This window comes from Carcharodon carcharias, chromosome 10, assembly GCF_017639515.1.
Source record: "Carcharodon carcharias isolate sCarCar2 chromosome 10, sCarCar2.pri, whole genome shotgun sequence".
NCBI lineage: Eukaryota > Metazoa > Chordata > Chondrichthyes > Lamniformes > Lamnidae > Carcharodon > Carcharodon carcharias.
Window position 1 is genome coordinate 44,884,841 of NC_054476.1, and position 24,523 is coordinate 44,909,363.

The 24,523-nt window shown below is 39.2% G+C and overlaps 1 protein-coding gene across 2 annotated transcripts in view; it reads left to right on the top strand.

Annotated features, from left to right (window-relative positions):
* Positions 1–330: 330 nt before the first annotated feature.
* rras2 (RAS related 2) overlaps positions 331–24,523 on the top strand; it is a 104,734-nt gene continuing 80,541 nt past the window's right edge. Inside the window, exon 1 of one of the 2 annotated variants that reach the window (XM_041197810.1) lies at positions 331–734. In XM_041197810.1, coding sequence (XP_041053744.1) covers positions 633–734 — 102 coding nt within the window. In that variant the 5' untranslated portion in view covers positions 331–632. The remainder of the gene's footprint in view (positions 735–24,523) is intronic. The other variant, XM_041197812.1, reaches the window with a different exon arrangement.

The following is a 24,523-nucleotide window of genomic DNA, read 5'->3' on the forward strand; positions in this document are numbered from 1 at the left end:
TAGTTCTGCACCATCCTCCTCAGAGTTCACAATGCTTCTGAGCTTCTCCTGGCGCAGAATACTCAAGAATACATTTGTCATTTCGTGTAGGATTCTTTCACGAGCTTGCACTGCAGCCGGGCCGGGCAATGCGGAGTTAAAACACCACCAGGGAGGGGAGATACATTGTGAGAGCTGGGAAAAGTCGAACCTGGGCGTTTGTGCACAAAGCGTGTCGTTCCCTGGAATTGTACAGCCGTGGTGGTGGAGTTGAGGCATTGATTTTGACAGTATGAATATTCAGCAGTGATTTGCATCTCATTATAATTTCTGATGCACTCCAGGCGGCTGTGGCCACCATTTGTAGCGGCTCCCGCTGCTTGACCTCTCATTTGCTGTGTGGTGGCTCCGACTGCTGCTGTTTTTTGCTGGCTCTTGCACCCACTTTAATGAGTCACATTCTTACAAATTATTCCTCCGTATAATTCAGTAAAGTTTTTAGGCCTTTTCGGTGTTGAAGTTTTCCCTCTTTCCCCACCCCCTCCCCTCCCCTCCCCTCTACCCAAGGCGGGTCTCTGTGAGTCGGTGGGGAGGTCGGTGCGGGACAGACAGACAGAGAGAGAGAGCGAGTCCAGGCTCCAGGCCCGGTTACCATGGCAGCCGCCAAGGACGGAGTGGCCCAGGAGAAGTACAAGCTGGTGGTGGTGGGGGGCGGCGGCGTGGGCAAAAGCGCTCTCACCATCCAGTTCATCCAGGTCAGTGTGTCTATGTGTGTGTGCGGCTAGCCCCGCCTTTTAGCCAAACTAATTCAGACCGGGGCTTCGGCCTAGTTGGGGGATGAATCCGGAGCTGAGATTGCGGCTCGGCTCCTGACGCCGGGGGCGCGGGAGGCTGCCAGGGCACACCCCCCCCCCCCCCCCCCCACTCGGGCCTGCCTTCACATGTGTCTGTGTTGCTTGCTTTTGTTCATTGATGAAGATTTTGTGTCTGTTTAATGAGTGAGCAGCAGGAGAGGAGCTTTGCTCGGGCTCTGGATTCTCTCCCCCCCTCCTCCTCCTCGTGTTCGCTTCCGTCCTGTTCGGCCGAGGTTGGGATTGGGCGCTGCACAATTTCAGCTCAAACTAATAGACAACTTTGCCCATCAGCCATTCTTATCGGTTTAAGATTTTAAATCCAGTTTGTTCGGTAAAATACAGACGTTCCCTTCCCTTCTCTTCTCTCTCCTCCCCCCCCCCCCCTTTTAGGCAATAACCATTTTTTTCAAGTTATTTTTTTTCAAAAAGCGCCACCGGAATCGGAGCCAATGTCTTAACACGTTAGACTAGTATCTTAGAGTATGAAAAATACTGTTTGGATGGAAATGTTGAAACTTTTTAAGGTTTCGTATTGAACTAGACGTTCATAATAGTTCGTATTGGGGTTGATAGGAATCTTTTAGCTATTTTTCATTTTTAATTTTGGTTAGGTTTTAACAATCTGTAAGGTTGGAAACTGGTACGAGAGCTTGTTTACCGCGAACAGAAACTTTAGGATTGAGGAACCTGTACATGTAACCTCACCAGGGCAGTGTAATGATTTTTTGGGGGGTGTTCTTATGTAATTAGGAACCGGGGTTTCATTACTCTCGTGATCTATTTGGATGCCGCTCGGTTCCATTTTCTACCTAAGTGGTTACCGTACTCCTGAGGTTTTGATTTGCGAGTTCTCTTAAATGTAACTGGAATGATTTTTTCGTATGACCTGATTGGGGAATTTGAAGAAGAAGCTCATCTGAATAAAATGCTGGAGGTGCTAAATGGCTTACGCTTGCCCATAAGTTTCTAAGACGCATTATTTGTTATGGGTGGCGAGCAAAACATATTTGTTTTGTAATTTTGTATTTTTGTATCGATAACTTGTGATGTATTGTATCATTTAAGCAGCTGCTACATTTCAACCACTATCTGCTTACAACTGTCAGCACTCTTCCAGCTGTCACGTTAAACCTGTCACTGGCTATAGCCAGCATGCCACTTCCCTTGCAACATCTGAGTAAATATTTGACACTGTTTCTAAATTGCACCATTTCCATTCTCTCGTTTATATTTTTCAGATGCTTGTTGATCTCCGTAGTTTGTTGATGAATGGAAAGAATAGTGTCATAGAAGTGTAAGACTTAAGTGCTTTATAAAAGTACTGTATGAATAAACAAAGGCAGTCATTTGACACGGTAGCTAAAATGTTTGTAACCTCTGAGTAACCTTACCAAGCACTTTTTTTTTGAAGAAAGCTTGGTGTATAACATATATGCATTTGATGAAATTGCCATCACCAAATCTCTCACTCCTAGGAATCTGGGTGTTACCATTGACCGGAAACTCAACTGGCCTGCTACATAAATGGATCAGGTCAGAGACTGGATATTCTGTAGCAAGTAACACAGCTGATGTTCCCAAAGCCCCTCCACCACCCAAAAACACAAGTCAGGCGTGTGATGGTATCCTCTCCAGCTGCCTGGATGGGTGCAGCTGCACCAACACTTGTGAAACTCAAAACAATTCAGGACAGAACAGTCATCTTGATTGGCAGCCAATTCATCATGTTAAACATCCATTCCCTCCACCATCAGCCCACAATACATGCTGCAGCCACTATCTGCAGAGTGCACTGCAACAACTTGCCAAGGCTTTTTCGGCAGTACCTCCCAAACTCTCAACTGCTATCACTGAGAAGAGCAAGGGAGCAGGAGAAGGGGACCATCAACACCTGCAAGTTCCTCAAGTCACTCTGTATTGACTTGCACATATATTGTCCCTTCATTGTTCCTGGGTCAAAATCCTGGAATTTCCCACCTAACGGTGTTGTGTAAGTACCCGCACCATACAGCGATGCAAGAATCTGGCTCCTCATCACCACCTCAAGGCAGTGAGGGATGAGCAATAAATCCTGCCCTTGTTATTGACACACACATAACTCAATAATTAATTTTTAAAAAGGAAGATGATTAGTAAACTTGAACATTTCACAGTGCTAAAGCTACAGCTTCGTACCAGAAATAATGCATTCTGCGCTTTATAAAACAATGGATCATCCAGATTAGCAGCACCACAGGAAATCTGCTACTGTGCATTTGATAAATTTTGTAATATATTAAAATGTCAATTTATATTCTCCTTTATGGTCCTGACAACACGTTGTTAAATACCTTGTCAGTGTCATTGTTTCTCCTTTATTGTTATAGTCACTTGATTACTCCGCATCGGTGACATCAGGGCTTTTATTCTCTAGTCAACAGTGAAGGAATGGTGCTTGACTTTAGTTATGCTTGCAGCTTTTGCGTGGTACTTTTAGGGTAATTAAAGATCCATTTCAGCATGCTGACCTCTTCAAGGAGTCTGATGTGTGTGCACAAGTCAGGCAACATTGTCCCTTCAACCTACGAAGGATCTTCACTGAGACAAGCAGAGCCTAAACAGGGACATATAAACTGAATGAAATATTCTAATGTAAGATCATGTACAGAAGGTAAAATAGATGAGACAAAGCAAAAAAAAGGAAAATCTTCAACAACAGTTAAAATCTGAAGGCATGAGACTCCATACCTGTAAAAACAATGAAGTAGTGGTGCGTCGTTTAGCTGTATATAAAAGAGATTTGCCATTTTGCCAAAATATACTTAAGCATGAAATCTCAAACCCTAACTCTTTGTCGCCCTTCATATGTTTTAATAGAGAATTTCTCTTTGAAATGTGGGCTTAATGAAACTTGTAGATAGACAGGCAAGGCAAATTGGACATCACCTAAACTGAAATTAGTTAATCTGAGCATGTGCAAATACTGAAAATTGCTGCCTGACTTCCTCCACAATAATGGTGAGCACTGTTAGCCTTGCTGCTGTTCTCAGCAAAATCCAGGCCAAGTACTGTGGACAATTTCATTGTTGACAAAAAAGATCTGTGGGTTCAAATGTGACATTTGCAGGGTGGTCATGTTTTTGGTATGGGACAATGATATTGTTGCAAACTGATGTTTAAAATTTGCCTAGTTACTTCTGTGGGTCAGTCAGATTGATTCATTGCCTTTGGAAAGAAGCTGGCAGATTTCCTGGTTTAAAATATTTTGTTGTTACCCTCAATAAAATATTGTTATTTATATTATTTCTTGAATAATCAGTGACATTTACTATAGTTACTGCAATGCAAATTATATGAATTGGTTGTTGGAGTCGAGCTGTAAGAACAAAATGTTTAAAAAAAAAATCTGGTTCCACGGTTTACTTTGTACATAATACAAATTTTGAATCTGATGTGCAGAGATAAAATGCTACACTTCAATGTAAAATCATCTTCTTTTGAAAGCTAGTCTGGAACCTATAATTTATCAACTGTCCATAATAACTCTGACCTCACCAGCTACAATTATCTGATTCTCTTTTAAGAGTAGTGGCTTTAGAGGGGCAAGCCATTTTCTGAGCTCAGGTCCCCACCTCTGCTCCCCACACAACACCCGCCAAATATTTATGATTTAACACCACAGGGTATACATGTAATATTTTGACTTCAAGGTTGTTGTGCGGATTAGGCCATGGGTTCTCAACCTTTTTTCTTCTGAGGCTCCCTTCCTGATGATATAAAAATACATTGAAGCTGCAGTAACAAAATTAATCAAAATTAGTTATGCAACTCAACCTTGATTATTTTTGTTTTACTTAATGTGAAAGCTTTTGCTGATTAGGCACGAGATTGAGGCTCGACTGAAGGAAGCCAGATTGAGGCTTAGGTGGGGAATGCAATGACGTGTTGCAGTTGCGAGCCCTCTTGTGCCTGTGTAAGTGGCAAAGTTCAGTTACTGTCCAATGGCTGAAGCAAATGTTGTACTCCCAATGCTTCAAATTTAAAATTCTCATCTTTGTATTTAAATTTTTTGATGGCCTTGCCCTCCCTATCTCTGTAACATTCGCCAGCTTTATAACCCACTGCAATGTGTTCCTTCCACTGCATTCCTCTGGCCTCTTGTATAACCCTGCTGTGTTAGAGATGGGGGATAGAATAGATACATAAGAGGGTAGGCAGGCACCAATGAGTTTGGGGCCGTGATGAGTTAGACGTGAGATGCAAGTTTTAAACATGTTGCTAGGAGCTAATATAATTCTCTGAAGATGGATGGGTGCTACTTGGTATGGAATATGATGCAGGCAGCAGAGTTTGGATGAGTTCAAGTAAGTTCTTTAGATGCTTCAACAAAGATGTTTCTTGGCCTCTAACACTGCAAAGTTTACACTCCCTAATGGTATACTGCCAGAAAGTAATGTGTCAGGTGCAGGGACAAATCAAACAACTGGTTCTCAATTCCACACTAAATAAAAACCCAGCGCAACTCTCCAGTTTTAACTGTTGTTTTGGACAAATTTAAAGGACCCTTTTTGTTTATAGTAAAATGAATGGGGGGAGGGGGGTTGGAAAGAGATGACTTTTGGAAACATGGCGACTCAACTGACACTCTCGTAAGAAGGAAGAGAAAGAAATCTGCCCTCTTTGCCAGTTGAGCTTTCCATTTCTCCTCTTCTCTTCCAGTGCCTTTCCAAACAGTCAGCCTCCAGTGGTCATGGCCGTTTGTCTCCCAGTTGTCTGTGCTGATGTCTGCCATCTTCATATCTCACTTGCAGTTGTTCATGTAGTGGAAGTATGAGTGCCTAGCCAGTCGTAACCCAATGGCCAGCTCGCTGTAAAAAATAAAAGATCTTTTTGGTGTACGAATGTGGCCAAGTCAGTGCAGATGTTTGTTGGCTTTGTAATGAGTGGTGGTTAATGGAATTAGCATGCTTAAGGACCTCTGAGTTGGTGACCTTTTACCCACCAGGAAATACCAAAGCTATGTCTGAGACAGCAAAGGTGAAAACATTTTTGATGCTCAGCATATGTTGTCCAGGCCTCACTACTGTAGAGGAGTGCACTGAGGTTGCAGGCTTGGTAGACTGCAGTTTTGTGTTCTCAGTCAGGTTGTTTTTCCAAACACTGCTTGAACATAACATTTGCAGCTTTTACAATGTGTGTACTGATTTTAGCATAATATGACGGATTGATGGTGATTGTGGAGCCTAGATATATGAGCCACCAACTTCATATTGCCATACCACCAATTGGCATTGACAGCATCCTGGACAATAACATTTGTCGTCCTGATGCTGATGATTTCAGTCTTGAATGTACTCATCACTTGAGCATCTATAGTGTGATGACCTTTGACTCAGAAGGAGTACAGTAAAGAAACTTTCTTATTTCTTTAAAATGACTGTGGAATCTGCAGTTGTCTTTAAAAATGTTTTTGAAAAGGGCTTTAAAGAGTTGTAAAAGGAGTTGCAATTGTAAAAGGATCAATTGTAATTTTCTTGGATAATAAGAAACACTGGCCCATATGACCTGGTGACCCTTGACCTGGAAGGAGTACCAGCAGGAAGAAAGTTTGAGAAGCCACGTGGCTGGCAGATGCAAAGGAAAGTTACAAGCAGGAGAGCTGGAGGGTGAAGCCCCAGATGCTGACACACGAAAGCAGGCAGAGACAGAAAGAGATACACACTAAACCCTTGTGTAGAGCAGAAGCAAATCACTCTCGGCAAGAGGCCAGTTTTTCTGTTTGGCAGAAAGAGACATGAGACCATGGAGGCATTCTGCAAGCTGGCTCAAAAAGGTCTAAAATCTGAAAAACTGTGTAAATAGCTCAGAGACACTGAAGAGCTGGGTGTTTTCCCAGACCTGAGAACATGGGGAGAAACTCTGTTTCTCTCTCCACAGTTGCTGCCAGACCTGCTGAGTTTTCCCCCCAGCATTTTCTGTTTTTATTTCAGATTTCCAGCATCTGCAGTGTTTTGCTTTTATTTTAGCGTTTTCCCAGATGTGGCCGATCTGGAGTGTTATTGTTTGGTCAGTTGAAAAGGAACTCTGGAAAGCTACACTGTTAGGACTGTCATCTCCAGAAGGCGAGAGGGTTTGTAGAAGTGCCTTGCTGATGACCATCATACCTGTGAAACCTGGATGTGAAAACTGTTGTTGTATAGGACTCCAAGCTTATCCTGTGTGAATAAAGAACAACATACTGTGGAACTGTATAGCTATGTAGTGCCATAAATGCTGAAAGGGATTGCTTGTGGTTGTGTATCTTTGTTGTGTCGACTATTTAAAGTGAAATTTTACCTTTTTTTAATTTGAAGTATCATTTGCCTGTTAATTCATGTTTCATTTAGGTTGGTTCCAAGTCCTGGTAAAGTAAAAACTACAAAAAGTAGAACCCTATTGGTTATTTCTGCATTTAGGGCCATTCAGTTAATTTTGGTTGTTTTGGTTTATGGTTCCCCTAATTATAGCCCTCTGGAATAGACAATTCCAAAGGTTGACAACCCTCCTGAGTGAAGAAATCTCTCCTTATCTCAGGACTATATGGCTAACCTGTTATCCTGAGATTATGACTCCTCCTAGTTTTAGGCTCTCCAGCCAGTGGAAATAGCCTCTCATCATCTAACCTGTTAAAATTTGCACGTTTCAATGAGCTCATTTCTCATTCTTATAAACTCTAGAAAATATATGCCTGTTCTTGAAAGTTGCAGTTTATTGGAGTTAGTCACAGTGGAGTAGAAATTCTTCTTCTGCGCTTGTGCTTTTCTTTAGTTCACTTTTAATGGAAGGAAAGTTGCAGGTAAGCAAGTACCAAGCTAGAACTTTGATCTTAGTAATTTTAAGAATGAAATCAGCTGACTGAATCTGACCTCACTGGTGAAAATGGATTGAGTTGATATAAATACTAGATTGGCATTAAAAGGAGCCTGAGGACTATTTTAGCACTTGTTTACAAGATACAGGAAGAGTGCAACATTTGATTCACTTGTGCGTGTAAAACTGATGATGAATTGATGCATTTTTGACGATGGACGTGGTCCGTGTCACTTTACTGCAAAAGCTGTAACAGATTACATGGATTGAAGAGCAGTTCTTCATATTCCTGTCAGATACAAGTTTGAACTGAGGCTGAAGGCCTTGGGGTGTCTCGTAAATGTATTCTCACCCATTATTTGTGTCCTTTGTTCTTTGTCCTTGCATATTCTAGCTTAGCTAGTATTGCCATATGGCCTGAGTCATGGAGTTACTTAGTTGAGTACTTTGTGCTGAATTCCCTCAAAAGAGTACTGTTATTGATTAAACTGGATTAGCATATGTTGCGTAATATTTTGAGTGCAAAATCTGCGCATGAAGGTTAACACTTAATTTGAATGAATTTCATTAGTGGTTTTATTTGTGACGTAACTCCAGTTTCTTGGAGTTTTAATGCTCAGTTTCTAAAAGTTGTCCATTGCATAGCAGAATAATAAGCAGCAGTTTGGTAGTGCAGAACTTGAATATTGCTAAAAAAACAAAGACGCTGTCGAAGCTCATCGTCTTGCATTCATCAGGACAATTCGCAAGAATGCCAAATGTAAAGGGAAGAGCAGTTTATACTTGATGAGAAGAGAGTGCTGATTAGTTGGCAAGTGGACTCTGGTAGAGGCACTGTCATGGAGAATGCACTAGTTCAGACATTTCTGCCTGTCACACGTAAAAAACGTGGCATCTGAATTATATGAATTATCGATCAGCCTTGCAGTGGCCATATTTGAAATATTGTGCACATTTCTGGTCACCCAATTTGCAAAAGAATTTAGACTGAACATTTTCCAATATGTATATTTAGGATGATTCTTGGACTTTGGTCTCCTGGTTACAGGAATGGCCTTGAACTTAACTTTTCATCATGAAAACTTTTTTGTTTGAAATTTCGAGCCACATAGATGACGTGGGTGACAATTTAGCTTGCATTGATAGTGCAGCTCTAGAAGGCATGATTGTGTAAAACAGGACTTAAATTTCTCTGTTTTCTTGCAATACAGCAGTTGATATATGGAGCAGCCTCTTGTCATAAGCCATTGATTCTGTCTTATCTCTTTTTAAGAAGATTCTCGATTTGGAAATAGGATTGAAGTTATAGGTTTAACTGTACACTGATGTGAGCACATAATGACCTGGAATATTTGTAGCTATGTTTCCTTATGGTTCTTGTAATGGAAAGGGTATTAGTTGAACGTAGGAAGCAAAATATCTTTTTAGACATTCAGTTGGTAGGACAGCAGGTAGAATCGATGATGGGGTAGATAATGAATGGTTGGCCTATGGAAGATGGGTGCTTGATCAGCGTCATCTGTCCAATTTGCGGAGAACTACAGAATGATTATACCTGCTTACCAGACCCTATATTGGTCATGTATCCAAGACACTTTTCCCCAATATAAGTTGTGCAAGTTACGGCTTTTAAAAAAATCCCATATTTAATTTCAGATGTGTGCAAAGGTTCAGCTGAATAAAAAGTGACCTTGGTTCCAGCTCCATTGTTTCACATTCTTGCACCTAATACGCTGTGAGATGCCATAAGTAACACTGCAGGTCACTGGTTTTTACACCCGTGAAGTTTTTAAGGTATTTGTTAAGAAAGGAAAATGTCGAAAGACTAACTCTGAAGTAGCACCTAAGAGAAACAATCAGCTTTTTTTTTAAAGTCTTGTGTTGGGTAATACAACAACAGTGATGGCTTTTGCTTTCATGTATGAGACGGTGTCAATAAACTTGCATACAATGAAATCTGTAACTCTTCCAGCAGAGCAATGTTTTTTCAATTTATGAAATTCCAAGTAGTTCAAAAATCTAGCTTTCAGTATTTGCTTGTTGAAACCAGCAAACCTCTACCACCCAGAAGGACAAGGCAGCAGACATTTGGTTGTGGGAGAGCATCCTGACTTGGAACTATATTGTTGTCTCTTCACTATTGCTGGGTCAATAACCTGGAACTCCACTCCCCACATGCGTTTCAGTGGTTCAAGAAGGTGGCTGGCTCACCACCACCTTCTTGAGAGCAGTTTGGGATAGGTAACAAATGCTGGCCTTGCCAACAACGCTCACATCCCATGCAAGAATAAAACAAAATGTTTTATGTAATCTAATGGGGTCAAGCAACTTGATTGTTTTGCTATTAACTTTTCAAAGACTCTTGTAATAAATCAGGTTTAGAGTCAGTTTATTGTTTTAGCTGAACAATTTACCCAAATTAAAACCTATATAATCAGGTTTTCCAGTTTCAATGTTTCTGAAGGTATTGTATTGCCACAGCACTGAAACAGCTCTTATCCATGTCGTAAATGACATCCTATGTAAGTGACCATGGTAGACTATTCCTCCTCAACCTGTCTGCAGGCTTTGGCACGTTTGACTACACCAATCTTTTCCAATGCCTTTGCTACATTGTCTAGCTGAGTGGGACTGCTTTTGCCTGGTTCTATTTCTTTATGTCCACTCAAAAGCATTGGTTTCTGTTCCCACTCCTGCACCGTTCTCTTTGAGAATTCCTTCCCTAAGTCTCTCCAGCTCTTTCTTTCCTCCTATAAGCTGTTCCTTAAAACCTACCTCTGATGAAGTCCGAATAGCTCCTTAAAAGTTTTGGTTTTAGATTGTGTTTGATAATGCTCCTCTGAAGTCACTTGTGTTTTACTGCGTTAAATGTACCATATGAATGAAAATCGTTTTATTAGGTCAATTTAGCAAAACTGTTCTTTTTATTTGAGTAACTTTGTTGAAGAAAGTACGTTGTAATTTGAAATATTTCTGGCATTTTATTTCAATCATTGAAGCGCAGCCTTGAGCATCAGTTTTGAGATCTTAAGCAGCAATTGATCGTTGTTTTAGTAGTTCAGAAATACAGCCAGGAATTCCATCTTCAGCTTAGTTCTGTGATTTGCCTTCTAATTTACTGGTAGGTTTTGCTTTATTTTGATGCTGTTTTCTTGTAAAGATCAGTGCTAATGCCATTTTATGCTGTATGGATCCTGCACAGCTGGCTACATCCTAAAAATAAACTTGCTGAGACCTGCTGCAGCTGGTGGCAGGGAAGACTGGAGAAAACAGACATTCTGAACATCTGGTTTTGGTGGATCTTGGCAATTTATTTTCAAGTTGCGATCGAGTGCATTAAATTTGTCTGTAGGAACTAATGTCACTGGCATGGACCTTCGCCTAAAGTGACCTTTTTTATAGTGCAATGTTCATGTAGGCCATAATTTCAGAACTTCTGAGAGAGAACTGATCTAGATGCTTGAAATCATCTGATGATGGACAAATAACGCAAACTTTTAGATAAATACCTATTTGTTGTCAAATGAGGCTATATTTTTACAACATCAAATTAAGGCTCTTAGTTTCATGAGCTCTTCTTGTTTCTGACCTCGGAGCAATTAACTTTAGGCTTCCTGTAATTCTGATGAGTGATTCCTGTCTTATGCATATGAGTACAATATGTCTACAGTGTTAAAACTAAGTAATCACAGAATTAGTTTTTTTAATCATGTTGAAGTTCTGAACAAATTTGTTTCCTTCGCTTGATTTTTGACATTGAAGATTGTTTAGATTGAAAGCAGGTGATAATGCTTCTGCTCCACAATCACCTCAATTCAGGATCATGCATCAGAGAAATCGCTTTTTAGACTGAGTAAAGATTGGGTTGTAAATTTGTGAATATTTTGTTAGCGCAGAGTGATTGTGGTGGGAATTTGTTCTTGGAGAAAGTACTGCTTTGCTTGAGGTGCTATATTACAAGAACAATTATAAAAACTGCCAATGGGAATTTCTTATTTTTAATTTGCCACTCAATATAGTAAGCGAATAGAACTGGGGGAATGCATCTTTAAAATTGACACTTTCAACAGCTGATCAACACCAAAAAGCACTAATTTGAGGGAGAAGGGGGAAGCGGATCTTAAATTTGTCTGCGTGTGGGACAACCCTCTGATACCATGCATTTTATTTTATGGTAAAATCATAGTTGTTGTTGCAGATCTAATAGCAAGTGTTACGTCAAAAGGTAATGTGAAAAGTACTTGTACTCAAGTTTTCTTTTGTGCATCCACATCCATAAACATTCACTCCCTGCACCACTGCACAGTAGCAGTGTGTACCATCTACAAAATGCACTGCAGGAATTCACCAAAGCTCCTTAGACAGCACCTTCCAAACCCATGACCACTATTATCTAGACGGACAAGTTCAGCAGATAGATGGGAACACCACCATCCTGACTTGGAAATATATTGCCGTTCGTTCACGGTCGCTGGGTCAAAATCCTGGAATTCCCTTCCTAACAGCATTGTGGGTATACCTACACTACATGGCCTGCAGTGGTTCAAGAATGCAGCTCACCACCACCTTCTCAAGGGCAATGACCCAGCCAGCGAAGCCCACATCCCGTGAATGAATTTTTAAAAAATTAAGTGTAATTTTTGCAGCAGTATTATTAGTCAGAAATAGACCATGTTCTTCATTTCTAATCCCATGCTTTTTCTATTCTAATTTATTGGCATTGTCAGAAATTGGAGTTAGTCTGTTACCTGGGTTGTTTTTGAAAATCCCATTGGAAAATCATTTGTCAAAATTTGACCAATAATATTTGAAAATCTGTACAAGTGATTGTGTTTATTTTCCATCTGGTCTGTACCCCATGTTTCCATATGGTGATTTGTAATGAGACTGTTCCATGGTTGTTGGGAAACTTCTGGCATCATGCTCAAGTACACATTCTTCGTATGTGTGCTTGGGAAAATGAATAATAACTGGCTATTTTCATGTGGGAAAAGGTAGGACTTAAGGGACTTATTTTTTGCTTCCAGGTTCAGGAAGGCCAAAGCCAATTTTTTTGGACTGGAATGTGAAGATTTTTATTCTATTCAATTTATTCTATTTATTCAATTTAAAGAAAAGTGATATAATCGTGTAATCGAGTAGCAGCCACTTATTTTAGATTGCTGTGGACACATGAAGTTTTAACCTAATTCCCAGTTTGAAGTATCTGATTTATCAAAATAGGCTACAGAGTTGTGATTCTATAGATTTAAGGGGTGAATTTAATTAAGGTTTACAAGATGATGGGGTTGTTGGAGTTGGTTTGTTCTGATCAGATAGCTCCGGGAGATCCGCGAGTAGCAATTTTTAGGTTGTGTGGGGCCAGATCTAAGTTGGATGTCAGAAGGTGGTCCTTTTCTCAAAGAATAGTGGACCCCTGGAATAGGGTGCTGGCTAGTTTGGTGGATTTCGATTTGCTCAGTTATTTTAAGTGTGAGCAGGACCTGTATCTGGCTGGGGCAGAGATCATTTCCTATAACAGATAATGTACAGTGTTATTGTGGCCAGGGTGATCTCATGGACTTGTTGGTCGGAGGGGAATTTCCCAGATTTTTCCTCCTAAAGTAGCCTAGGTTTTCTAATTTTTTTTTTTTTACCCCCTCTCCCACTAGATCACAAGAAATTTGGTGGAGTTTGGAGAGTATACAATGCATTACACCAGGCATAATAATAGTGTTGGACAGGCAGGATGGACCAGAGGGTCTTTTCATGTTTTGGTATTGTACCTGCTTAGTAAAATTATATTCACTGATACATAGGATGTGTTTATTTCTGAGTTAATGTGAATCTAAACATTTATTTAAAATGTGTGTTTTGGAGAATGGAATTCAGCAGTTACTTCACTTTTCTGTGCTTTTGTAAATTTTCATTTCACCGCAGTAATCTAACTGCACCATGGCCACCAAATCACAGGGGCCATGACCCATTTCTTACCTTAGTCATTTTTCATTACTCATTCTTCACTCAGTTTTTAACAGGCATAGTACATATGGAGGCTAGTGGAGAATCATTCTGTGTCTCCCTCTCAAAACTAACCACAAGTTGATTGCAACTTCATTAAATCAGCCTATTCATGGGAGACAAATTTTATATTCATTAAATCATAATATGTTTTCTAAATCTATCTCTGGCAAACATTAAAAGGAGCCAAGAACTGGTAATATTTTCTTTCCCCATTTGTAAACATGTTAATATTGAATTGAAGAATGCTTTGAAAAGGCCCAAAGTGCCTTTTAGAGATTTGCTTCTGTTGTGATCGAAGTAGAGGTTGGAATTTGTACTCTAACAAGTAAACTGGTAATACAAACTGAAAATACGGAAAAGATTCAGCAGGCTAGGCAGCATTTGTAGAACGATCAGGGTGGATTTAATTAAATGGGAGGATATTACAGATGAACAATATTTTAAAAAGAAGCAGAACATGGTGTGATCTCTTCTGTATTGGGGAGACCAAACACAGATTAGATGACTGTTTTTCCAAATACCTCTGATCTGTTATAGTTCATTCTCTACCTCCCTGTCACTCTATGACCTCTTTGACCTTCTCCATTATTCCTAAAAAGGTCAACACAAGCTTAAAGAGCAGCACTGTATCTTTCCATTATGCACTTGGTAACCAATTGACCTTGATACTGACTTTTAAGTGCAGATCTTAATGAAAGCTTCCATTTTCTCTTCGGCAAGAGGTGTTATTGATGCAGTGGCGACCCTCCATCAGAACACTGCATTGGTGGGGTGGTTTGCACCCTTGTTCTGTTTTAACTTCCCACAGGCTCCTGGGCACCTGCAACCTCTATGGTCTTACTATTTTTTGTGCTTCCATATCTACCTGCCTCATCCACCACCTCTGCCCCTCCACCCCTCAACCCCATCTCTTCACACTGCTTTGTGTCTTCAGTTTTTGTTGTGCCTCACTTTCTGATAGTTTCAGTAATTTAACCATCTCGTGTTTCTAACTGAAACACCCAACAGATTTTAAGGACATTTTATGGATTTGTACAAAAGAATGTGATGGGCATATGTATGAATTTACAGAATCAGGTGAATGGACATACTTCACATTGATAAGGCACAAGAAGCATGGACCTTTTTTGTTTTCTGTTTGTGTCAAAATGATTTTGTCTCGAGTTCAAGCGCAATTACATTGAATCCTACAAATGAGACTCTGGCAAAAAGTGTGGCAGAATGCAGGAGTTGTCAGGAAGACAGGAGTAGGTTAGTGGAGTGAGCAGATGTGAAGGCCATTTTGGGGGAAAAATGAAGTTTTCTTTACTCATTCAGGGGATGTGGCTGTTACTGGCAACTCAAACTTTCGTTGTTATCCTAAATTGCCCTTCAGAAGATGGTGGTGAGTCCCATTCTTGAGCCACTGCAGCCCATGGAGTGTAAATACACCCAGAGTTCCCAGTGGTGATGAATGAATGAGGACATGGCACTATGCCAGGATCTTGTGAAACCTGTGAGGGGAAGTTGGAGGTGGTAGTGTTCCCAAGTGTCTGATGCCTTTGTTCTTCTAGTTGATAGAGGTCTTGGGTTTGGAAGCAAAGTGCAGTCGAAGAGGCTTTGGTGAGTTGCTGCAGTGCATTTTGTTAGTGTTACACGCTGCAGCTGGTAATGACTTTTGACCCACAAGCAGTGCAGTAAGGAAGATTTGTAATTTCTTTTAAACGTCAGTTGAATCTAATTGTTTTAAAGAGTTTGCATCAATTGCAAAGGGATCAAATTTAATTTTTTTGGATAATAAATACTGGTCCATGTGACCTGCTGATCCATGACCGGGTATCACAGGAGGGAAGTTGAGCTACAGGTGCCACATGGCTAGATGCAAAGGAGATCTACAAACTGAGGAGCTGGAGGGTAAAGGCCCAGATGTTGCGACAGAGAAAGCAAACAGACAGAAAGAGGAACACACTTTTCTTGAGAAGAAACAAGTCATTCAGGAAGAGATCAGTTTTCCTGTTTAGTTTAAAAAAAAAAGGGACATAAGCTCTTGGCACTGAGAGAGCTGACTAAAAAAGGTCAAAAACCTGGAAAGTTGTCTGAAAAGGTTGGAGATGCTAAATAGCTGGGTGTTCTCCTAGAAGTGGCCAAACTATGAACCGGGGTATTTTTGGTTGGTCAGTTGAAAAGGAATGCTGGAAAGCTACACCAATCAGGACTGTCGCGACGAGAGGGAGAGAGGACTTTTAGAAGTGTGCTTTGCAGATGATGATCATACCCATGAAGTTTGGAAGTGAAAGCTGTTGTTGGATACCCTACCATGCATGAATTTAAAAAAAGCATAATGTGGAACTTTGTAGCTGCGTAATGCCATACATGGTGAAGGGGAATACTTATGTAGGATGTACCTTTATTGTATCGACTATTGAAAGTAGAATTTATCTTGTCTGAAGTATCATTGGCCTGTTGATTCATGTTTAATTTACATTGATCCTGATTTGTGTTAAAGTAAAAGTTACAAAAGTAAAATGCTGTTGGTAATTTCTTCTTTAGAGGTGATTCAGTAAATTTCATTATTTAGCTACTTTTCCTCAATGGGAATTGCAACAGTCCTCTGTTTGCCAGTGGTAAAGTGAATGAATATTTTGGGTTGTGAGTGGGTTGCTTTGTCCTGGCTGGTATTAAACTTCTATTGGAGCTGCATGCCTTAAGTATTCCTTAACTATACCTTGAACAAAGAACATAGATTTAGAGATATGGATATATAGATCTTTAAAGGTGGAGTGCAAATTGTAAAGTTCATTTAAAATTAAAGGCTTATGGGAGTCTGGGTTTTCTACAAGGGGCTACTGGATGTAAAAACAATGAAGTAACAAATTTTGTATAAGGCATCATTAAGCCTCATTCTGTGCTTTAAGATTAGTGTTGAATGTTGGACTGCATTCAGTTGGTCTGAGGTCATCAGCATCTATGGAGAGGAGCACAGTTAACGTTTCGATTCCGAATGACCCTGAAGGGTCATTCGGACTCGAAACGTTAACTGTGCTCCTCTCCATAGATGCTGCCAGACCTGCTGAGTTTTTCCAGGTATTTTTGTTTTTGTTTTGGATTTCCAGCATCCGCAGTTTTTTGCTTTGGTCTGAGGTCTTGTCCATTTTGCTGGACAAATCAGTAGTGGGTGGGACAGATATATGTTAGATTAAGTAGACTGGGTTTATAATAGAAATACTGATCCTTTCTGAATTGAGATTTATTGAACCATTTTAGAGCAAGCCTTTAATAAGTTCCATGTATGATGAATATATTTTCAGCAGAACAGTTGTGAGATTTGTACCAGGATAGATTAATAGTTCAAAATATTGCATACTCTTCTGTAAAAAGATGTGGAAAGAGAAATACAACTGGTGTTGGGAAACCATATCTTTAAGAACTGAAACTTTCTTTTAAAATTTGGAAGGACATTGCATTATTTATACACATGGGATTTTTTTTTAACAAGGTTATGGGTTCACCGTTGAATGTGAACAAGTATGCCTTTTCCAAGAAATCACCTCTAGAGCATGGTAATCGTGGAGGAAAGCTATTTGCTTATTTGAACTGCAATAATGTGAATTGATGGGGTAAAAAGTGTTTTAAAGACAAAGACCTGATGATTTACTGGGAATCACCTGATGCAGAAGCTTTGCTTTGAACTTGTTGTTTTGAACTCTGTTGGGAATGAGCTGAAAATGAACTGCCCAGCTTGCACCCTCCTTGCCTTGTGTGAAATACAGTGTGGTTATCAGTATCCAGCTGGGAATCCTCATCTCAGTGGATCTTGTCTGCATTTGGAAATCCAAGAGGCTGAGACAAAGAGGATTGATCCGGCTCTATTTTCCTCCACACTTAAGTTCCATTGGTGAGAACCTCCAGACATCTCCTGGGACTCGCGACCCATCTTCACACGAGGGAGCACCACACTGACAACATCAGAACCCTGCAAACTTTATCCCTTTTGGTAAAGTTTTTCCTTCAACTGCCTATCTCTGCAGAGACCCTTATTTGTTTGTTCTTTGTGTGTGCTGGGGAATTTTAAGAGGGATAGATAGTTACACTTTCAGCTTACAAATTGCATGTTAACCAGTTCTTGCAACTTCTTTTAAAAAGAAGTTATGTTTTACAATCAGTCATTGAGTTTATTGAAAGAAACCTGGTTAAAGTCTCTTTTATTCTGGGTCTAAGAGTAGCAAAGGTAAACATTTGGCCATTTTGGTGAGTGAATTAAACATTTACACTAATGTTGCGACCTGTGGAGTAGTGGGGCTAGATAAACTGCGCACTCCTCCCATCCTGGACCTAACACTGGCATAGCTCTTAGTTAAACTTTGGCAATATATTTTGGCATCTAAAATGAAAAATTTGATGATGGAATCTGCACATACTTCAGACAATGTAAATACAATTTATTATGGAACTAATTTTATAATTTTACAATTAACTGGTTTCCTAGCAGATCTTTCTGGAACCTGAACAGAGTGTGTTGCTGGAACAACAGAAATCAAGGGATTTAGTTTTACAGAAAAAGCAAGTTTCTTTTCAGCTTTACAGATTTGTTATTGAATACCATGTGATTTTAGTAAAGTCACTCAGAGAATTAAGATTTTTTACATGCCATGTGCAATTCTTTGCCGGAAGGGTTAAAGAGATGACCATCTCCCACGCTCAACCAATGTTGTTTTGGTCATCATTCTTTGTTCATTTGCATCTGTGCAAAAGCGCTAATTCTGTTATATCACATAGCATTGTAGTTGACTTCAGAAATTTGCTGTGGGGGGTGGAGATTTGTGGCTACACCTTGTATCCTACACTTTGTATTACCTGCAGAACTGTTCTTTTTGAAGTGCCTCTGCTTGTTATCTTTTGTTCATCAATATGAAATCTTAGACTGAGAGTATCAACTGATATAGCAGTGTACCATAATTATTGCATTGGGCAGAACTTCTGAATTTCTAACACCAACTAATCTTATAATAACCCTGAGTGAATGTACGGGATGAGATTTGAAGTATTGATCTATGTTTGCAATAGTAACTTTTTGGTTTGAGGAAACAGTTTAACGGAAAGCGATCAGCATTTTGTAAAATTTGAGTGCTGCATGTTATGTTCTAGGGTTCTCCCTTGCTTGACCTGTAAGGAAGTTGATTACCCTCACTTTGCTGTCAGTAAATTGGGGGGATGCTGGAAATGTTGTTTTAAGTATTCACTGGCAGTTATAATGCCAACATGCTGGGATGGAAGAGCAGACACCTGAAGAATGCATAATTCTCATGTTGTGCTTCTAATCAAATTTGCCTTGGATTTCAGTGGAGAAGTTAATTATTAATTAAGCCATTTGGAAACCTTAAATAATGGAAAAAAAGTTTGTTGTTGAGGCTATAGAAGATTGGCAGTTAGGTGAAACACATTAGTGACTTAGTTGTTGGCTCTTGTTCTGTCATACAGCAGTTACTCTTTTGAGTTGAAATAACAGGAAAAAACATCAGAAAAACGCTTCACTGAATTACTTGACTCCAGCAGCTTACTGTCTGAACTGTGACGAGACAACAAGTCATTACTGGATTTGGTTTGGTATTAACCTCTCGCCTTAATCCTTCTACCTGATGAACATGAATGCTACATGGGAATATTTTTGGAACATCAGGTGACAACTGGCAACCCTTTTCATAGTCATTCTTCAACATTGATTTAACTTAATTGAATTTAAAGTTTGCATGTTGACTAATAAAGTCTGATATAACATAGTGGGTATGACTTGTGTGAATGTGGCATGCTCTACAGAGCATTGGAACGGTTATCAAATTGCATTTGCAGTTTTTAGGATTCTTGATGATATTTAATAGCTTAGAACAAAACAGTTTTTCTAGATGTGATCAACACACAATGTCAATGTGGTTAAAGATAATATGCAGGTGAGGGAGTAAATCGATAAACTACTGCTTTAGAGAGTAATGTATTGAAATTTGAGCAGCAACAACTTGCACACTTAACATGTGGTAATGCTGGCAGTTGATAACTCGTCAAGTTAGTCACTGATGGCAGATGTTAAAATAATGTTGTTAAAACTGGTATTGCATTTTTTATGCTGTACTATCTAACTTTAATGTTTTGAAATGTAGAAGCCAGTTGTTAGGCCTGATAATTATAATATGAACTGCGCTAATTGCAGTAACCTTTCTTGTTTTGAATTGAAATTTGGGATGAAAATTCTGTATTGCTAATTTGGTATTGTGTTGAAATAAACAAATTGAGATCCTTGGTACAGTACATTTAAAATTAAGTTAGTTGATCCTGATAAAGGACAGTGTAGATGCAGGGACAAGGTTGAAAGAATATTTTTTTCTTTGTGACCATTCGACATAATGCTGTTTGTTAACTTGAAATGACATGGATGCCGGAATTGCATTTCCCGATGCACCACTTGTGAGTGATCAGTCACTTCCCCCCGCAAAAGATAATTAACATTTCACTTCAGTAAATTTTGCTGTTCTGATGACTGTCACGTAAAGTACATTGTAGGGTTACTTATGATAACTTGTAGTTACAACTTAAGCTCTGCAAAATAATTTATACTTGAAGAGCCTGAACCTTGCCCAATGCTAAGATGTTACATTCATTAAAAAAAAATTTTGTTTGTCATTTTGGTCCAAATGTTTGCTTTAAATACTTCCAAGTCAAATGAATTATGCATATAATCCAACATATTATCTTGAATAACTGCTTCAGAACATTATTCACCGACCAGACTCATGGCTTTCCTGAGTGTGAATGCCATGTTAATGTTTTGCTTGATTATGTAAATCTAGCCAGAAGTTGGATTAGGCTGCCCAAACCTATTTTGTTCTGAACCTGGATAGGTGGCTGACAGATTAGCATCCCATCATTCTGTTATGAATTTAAACAAGATGCAGATGTGGGATGACACTGTTAACTCACTTTATCACATCATTAAAAAAGTCTGATATAATATAGGGGTCTTGACTTGCAATTAATTTATGCTGTTATGTATTCAGAACTTAATATTTTTAAAATAGTGAATGTTGGGTGGCTTGTATCAGTGTGTAAATTTCCTCTGAGCTTCTCCCACACAGCTGCCATAACTTTGGAAACCTTGGCAATGGGCACAAATGGAATTTCCACTGAATTTCTGTTGAAGTTATAGTGGTGGAGCAAGAGAAACTCCAAGGAAGTTTCCCTCCTTAGTTGAAATCATAGGATTGCTGACATAACCAGCAATATTAGGCATAGGAGTTAGTCACTGCTTGTCATAAGTACTTGCTGTTTAAACAATTTTGCAATAGGTCAAGAAGGGGTGAAAAAGTGACATTTTGACACCCTAATTCAGGAGTGTCACAGCTTTTGTTTTTGAGCCATTTAGCAATATACTATAGAACATAGGTTCAATGGCCTAAACCCGCTCCTATCAAATCTGCTAATTAAATCATGACTGATCTGTATCTCATCCTCCACTTGCTCACTGATGCTTCATGTCCCTCAATAGCCTAACATGACAAATATGTTATTTTCTGAACCTTTTTTCATGTAAACAATCTGAAAATTTACTTTTCCCACACGTCCCAACTGATTTTAAGCAAGTTATGAAAATTACAAAATCAACCTCATGCGCTGAGAGTGAAGTGAAATAACTCTTTGCTACCGTTCAGTTGTGTACTTAAATTGTGTTCAGTGTTTTTCTCTCGACTACGTGGGAAGTGTTGGCACAGCTTTTTTCATTCTTTGTGGAAGTCCAGGAACATGCTGTGCTGTTGCAGTCTGAGCATTGTTACAATGGATTTAGAAATTCACATAGCTATTTGTGAAATTGCTTTATAGTGAACTGTTGAAGTGTAAATTAGTGAAATTTGTGTTCAGATTTACAACTGAAGTGATGTCGATTTCTAGTCAGTTTTGTGCTAATATGAATTATTACCGTTTTAAAAAAAAAAGGAATTTTAAATTCCTTCTGTGCAGTAAGTTAGCAATTTCAGACAACTGACGATGTGCGAAACTTAAATCCTGGATAATTTGATTCAGATTTGAATTGATCAAAATTCAGACTTGTATGTGAGTACAATTTAAATGTTGCAGTATTCAGACTATTGCTGTCTTTTACCACTGTCTGCACACATTTTGTCTCATTGAATCTGTTTCTAAACTTCAAGTTCATTTCTGTCTACGTGCTCTTAAAAGCATAATTTTAGATACTCGTTGTTTTGGTTCTGGGGTACACAAATAAGGAAAATGATAACTTGCCTTTATAAAGGATTTTATGTACTAAAATGCCCGACAGCCAAATCAGACAAGCCAAAGGAGGAGATATTAGGACGAGTAAGCCTCCTAAGGAGAGTGAAGTGGCGAGGTTTAGGAGAGAATTCCAGAGCTTTTGGGTGTTGATGGCTAAAGACATGGGGGCAAATGTTAAGGAAATGGAAGATGGCCAAGAAACTAGAGTTGGAGGACACAGAATTATACAGTTGGAGAATTTACACAGTTAGGGAGACACAGTGATGTAGGGATTTATACACCTGAGAATTCGAAAACTCAGGCATCAGTAGACTGGGAACTAATGTACACTAGTGAGCATTAGGCTGATGGGTGAACGGAAATTGATGAGAGTTAAGATATGGACAGCACAGTTTTGGATGAGGTCAAGTTTATGGAGCGTTAACGTTGAGAGGTAGGAGAGCATTGCGATAGTTGAATCTGAAGGTAACAAAAAGAATGGATGTGGGTTTGAGCATCAGATGGGTTAGAAAGAAGCCATGTTACAGAGGTAGAAGTAGCAATCTTTATTACACGTAGAGGGCCTTTGAGCTAGAAACCCAGCTCGGGATTAAATAGTACACTCGGGTTGTGAATATTCTGATTCAGCCTGAGGCAGTGGCCATGGAGGGTAATTTAACTAGGAATGGAGTTTGTGATGGGGATTGAAGACAATGCCTTCAGTCTTCGCAATGTTTAATTAGAAGAAATTTTGGCATTTCACAACTGGGTCTTGGGCAGCCAGTTGTGAAACACAGATAGTTGAGGGATGGTGGTGAAGTAGAACTGGATGTTGTCACTGTACATGTAAAATCTGATATTACACCTTTTGGATGATGATATCACTTTGAGAAATTGGAGAGGGCCAAGTTACAGATGCTTGGGTCCTCCAGAAGTAATGGTGCAGAGTTGGATGAGATGCCATGACAGAAGATACCCAAGCCAGGACTGGATAGTTGAGAATGGTACCAGGTCATGATAGCCCCACTCAGATAGGTAAAACTCTGCCAAATGTTGCAGACAGGCTGAGAAGGACAAATACAATAGTGTGTCAGTCATGAAAGTTATCATTTGTGTCTTTGATTAGCGTTGTTTCACTGCTGTGGTGGGAAGGAAACCTGATTGGAGAGGTTCAAACATAGAATTGTGTGTAAGATAGGTATGAAATTCTGAGACATTGTCAAGGAAAAAAAATGGCTCCTTCTCCAATATGATTGAATAATTGAATGCAAGACTTACAATAAGGCTTCTGGAAATAGTCCTCTCTAGCAGGTTTGTTAGTTGTGTTTTTCACAGCAAATTAGTTACTTCTGTTTGCAGGCTAAAAAGGTGCTAAAGTGTCAGTGTGATAGTACTATTTGTAACTTGGTGAATGATATTTGCAGTTTTTAAATATATTTTCTTACAAGATATTTGTTTGACAACTTCCTTGATTTGAAGAGCAGTTTGTGCAAATATGTTTATTTGGTTTCTAACACAGGGTGGTGTTTTTTCCTTTTGACCCTTAAATCCACACACCACATGCCTCCAATTCAGCCTTGATTGATTGCATACTGTCTTCATCATGTTTGTGGTTTTGATATAGTTCGGCACGTTTTTCAAATCGGCTTGTTTTGTTTGAATTGTGGTATCCTGCTTTTGGTAGCACAAGAGAAAAACGCCAGGCTTCATTTAGCTGTGGCAATCTGCAAAGAAGTCTTGTGCATTAAGATGATGAAATGCTCGATGCCACTTAAAGTTTAAACTTTGAAATTGTTTTCACCCATTTGAGTCATCGTTGTTGTTTTTACTAGTAAACTAATTTTGGACACGTTTGATGTTGTACAGTGGCATTTTTGTTGGTTGATGCGTTTCAGAAAATGTATTCAAACCTTTTTTTAGTACCAGCTTTGTCTATAGTATGATAAATAATAGAATTCACTGAAGTAAACATCAAGTGGACATGTAAATTATGGTGGGACATGGAACAGTTAGTTTTGTGTTAATTAAGGGATTTTGAACCAGGAAATTAATTTGAATTGTTAATTGCTAGATTTGTATCACAGCATATTGAGACTGGGATTCTATCACTAATTACCTCTATTTGGAAATTTTCATTGTATTGTAAGTAATGGCTTTTTTAAATATTGATTTTGAATACCTTGTATCCCACCAGAGGGAGTGAACATAATTTTATTACATTCGGGATGTTGAACTAGTTAGTAGCATTGAAGTGCAAAACTCTGTTCCCTCAATTAAAAAAACTGAGATTTTATGGTAGGATGTATGATGGAATGATGGTTTCAAAATGTGATTTCATAAGAAGAAAAATGGTGTGCAGGCAAACTTAAATCACATCAATGAAATTTGGCAAAAAATTAAAAACGTTTCTTCAACTGATGGCAATTTTAATGCAGTTTGGTACATTGGCAGTCTGAACAGCATGCTGTCTTTTCCCCACTCTTTTTAAGTGATTGACTTCCAAGTCTGATTTAATCTCCAGATAGCTTGCATAGGTTTATGTCAGTATCTCCTCAAAGATTGCAAAGCTAATTTGGGTTTTGGTAGTATTTGCTTCCCAAAGATATTATGTATTTCTCTTTGAG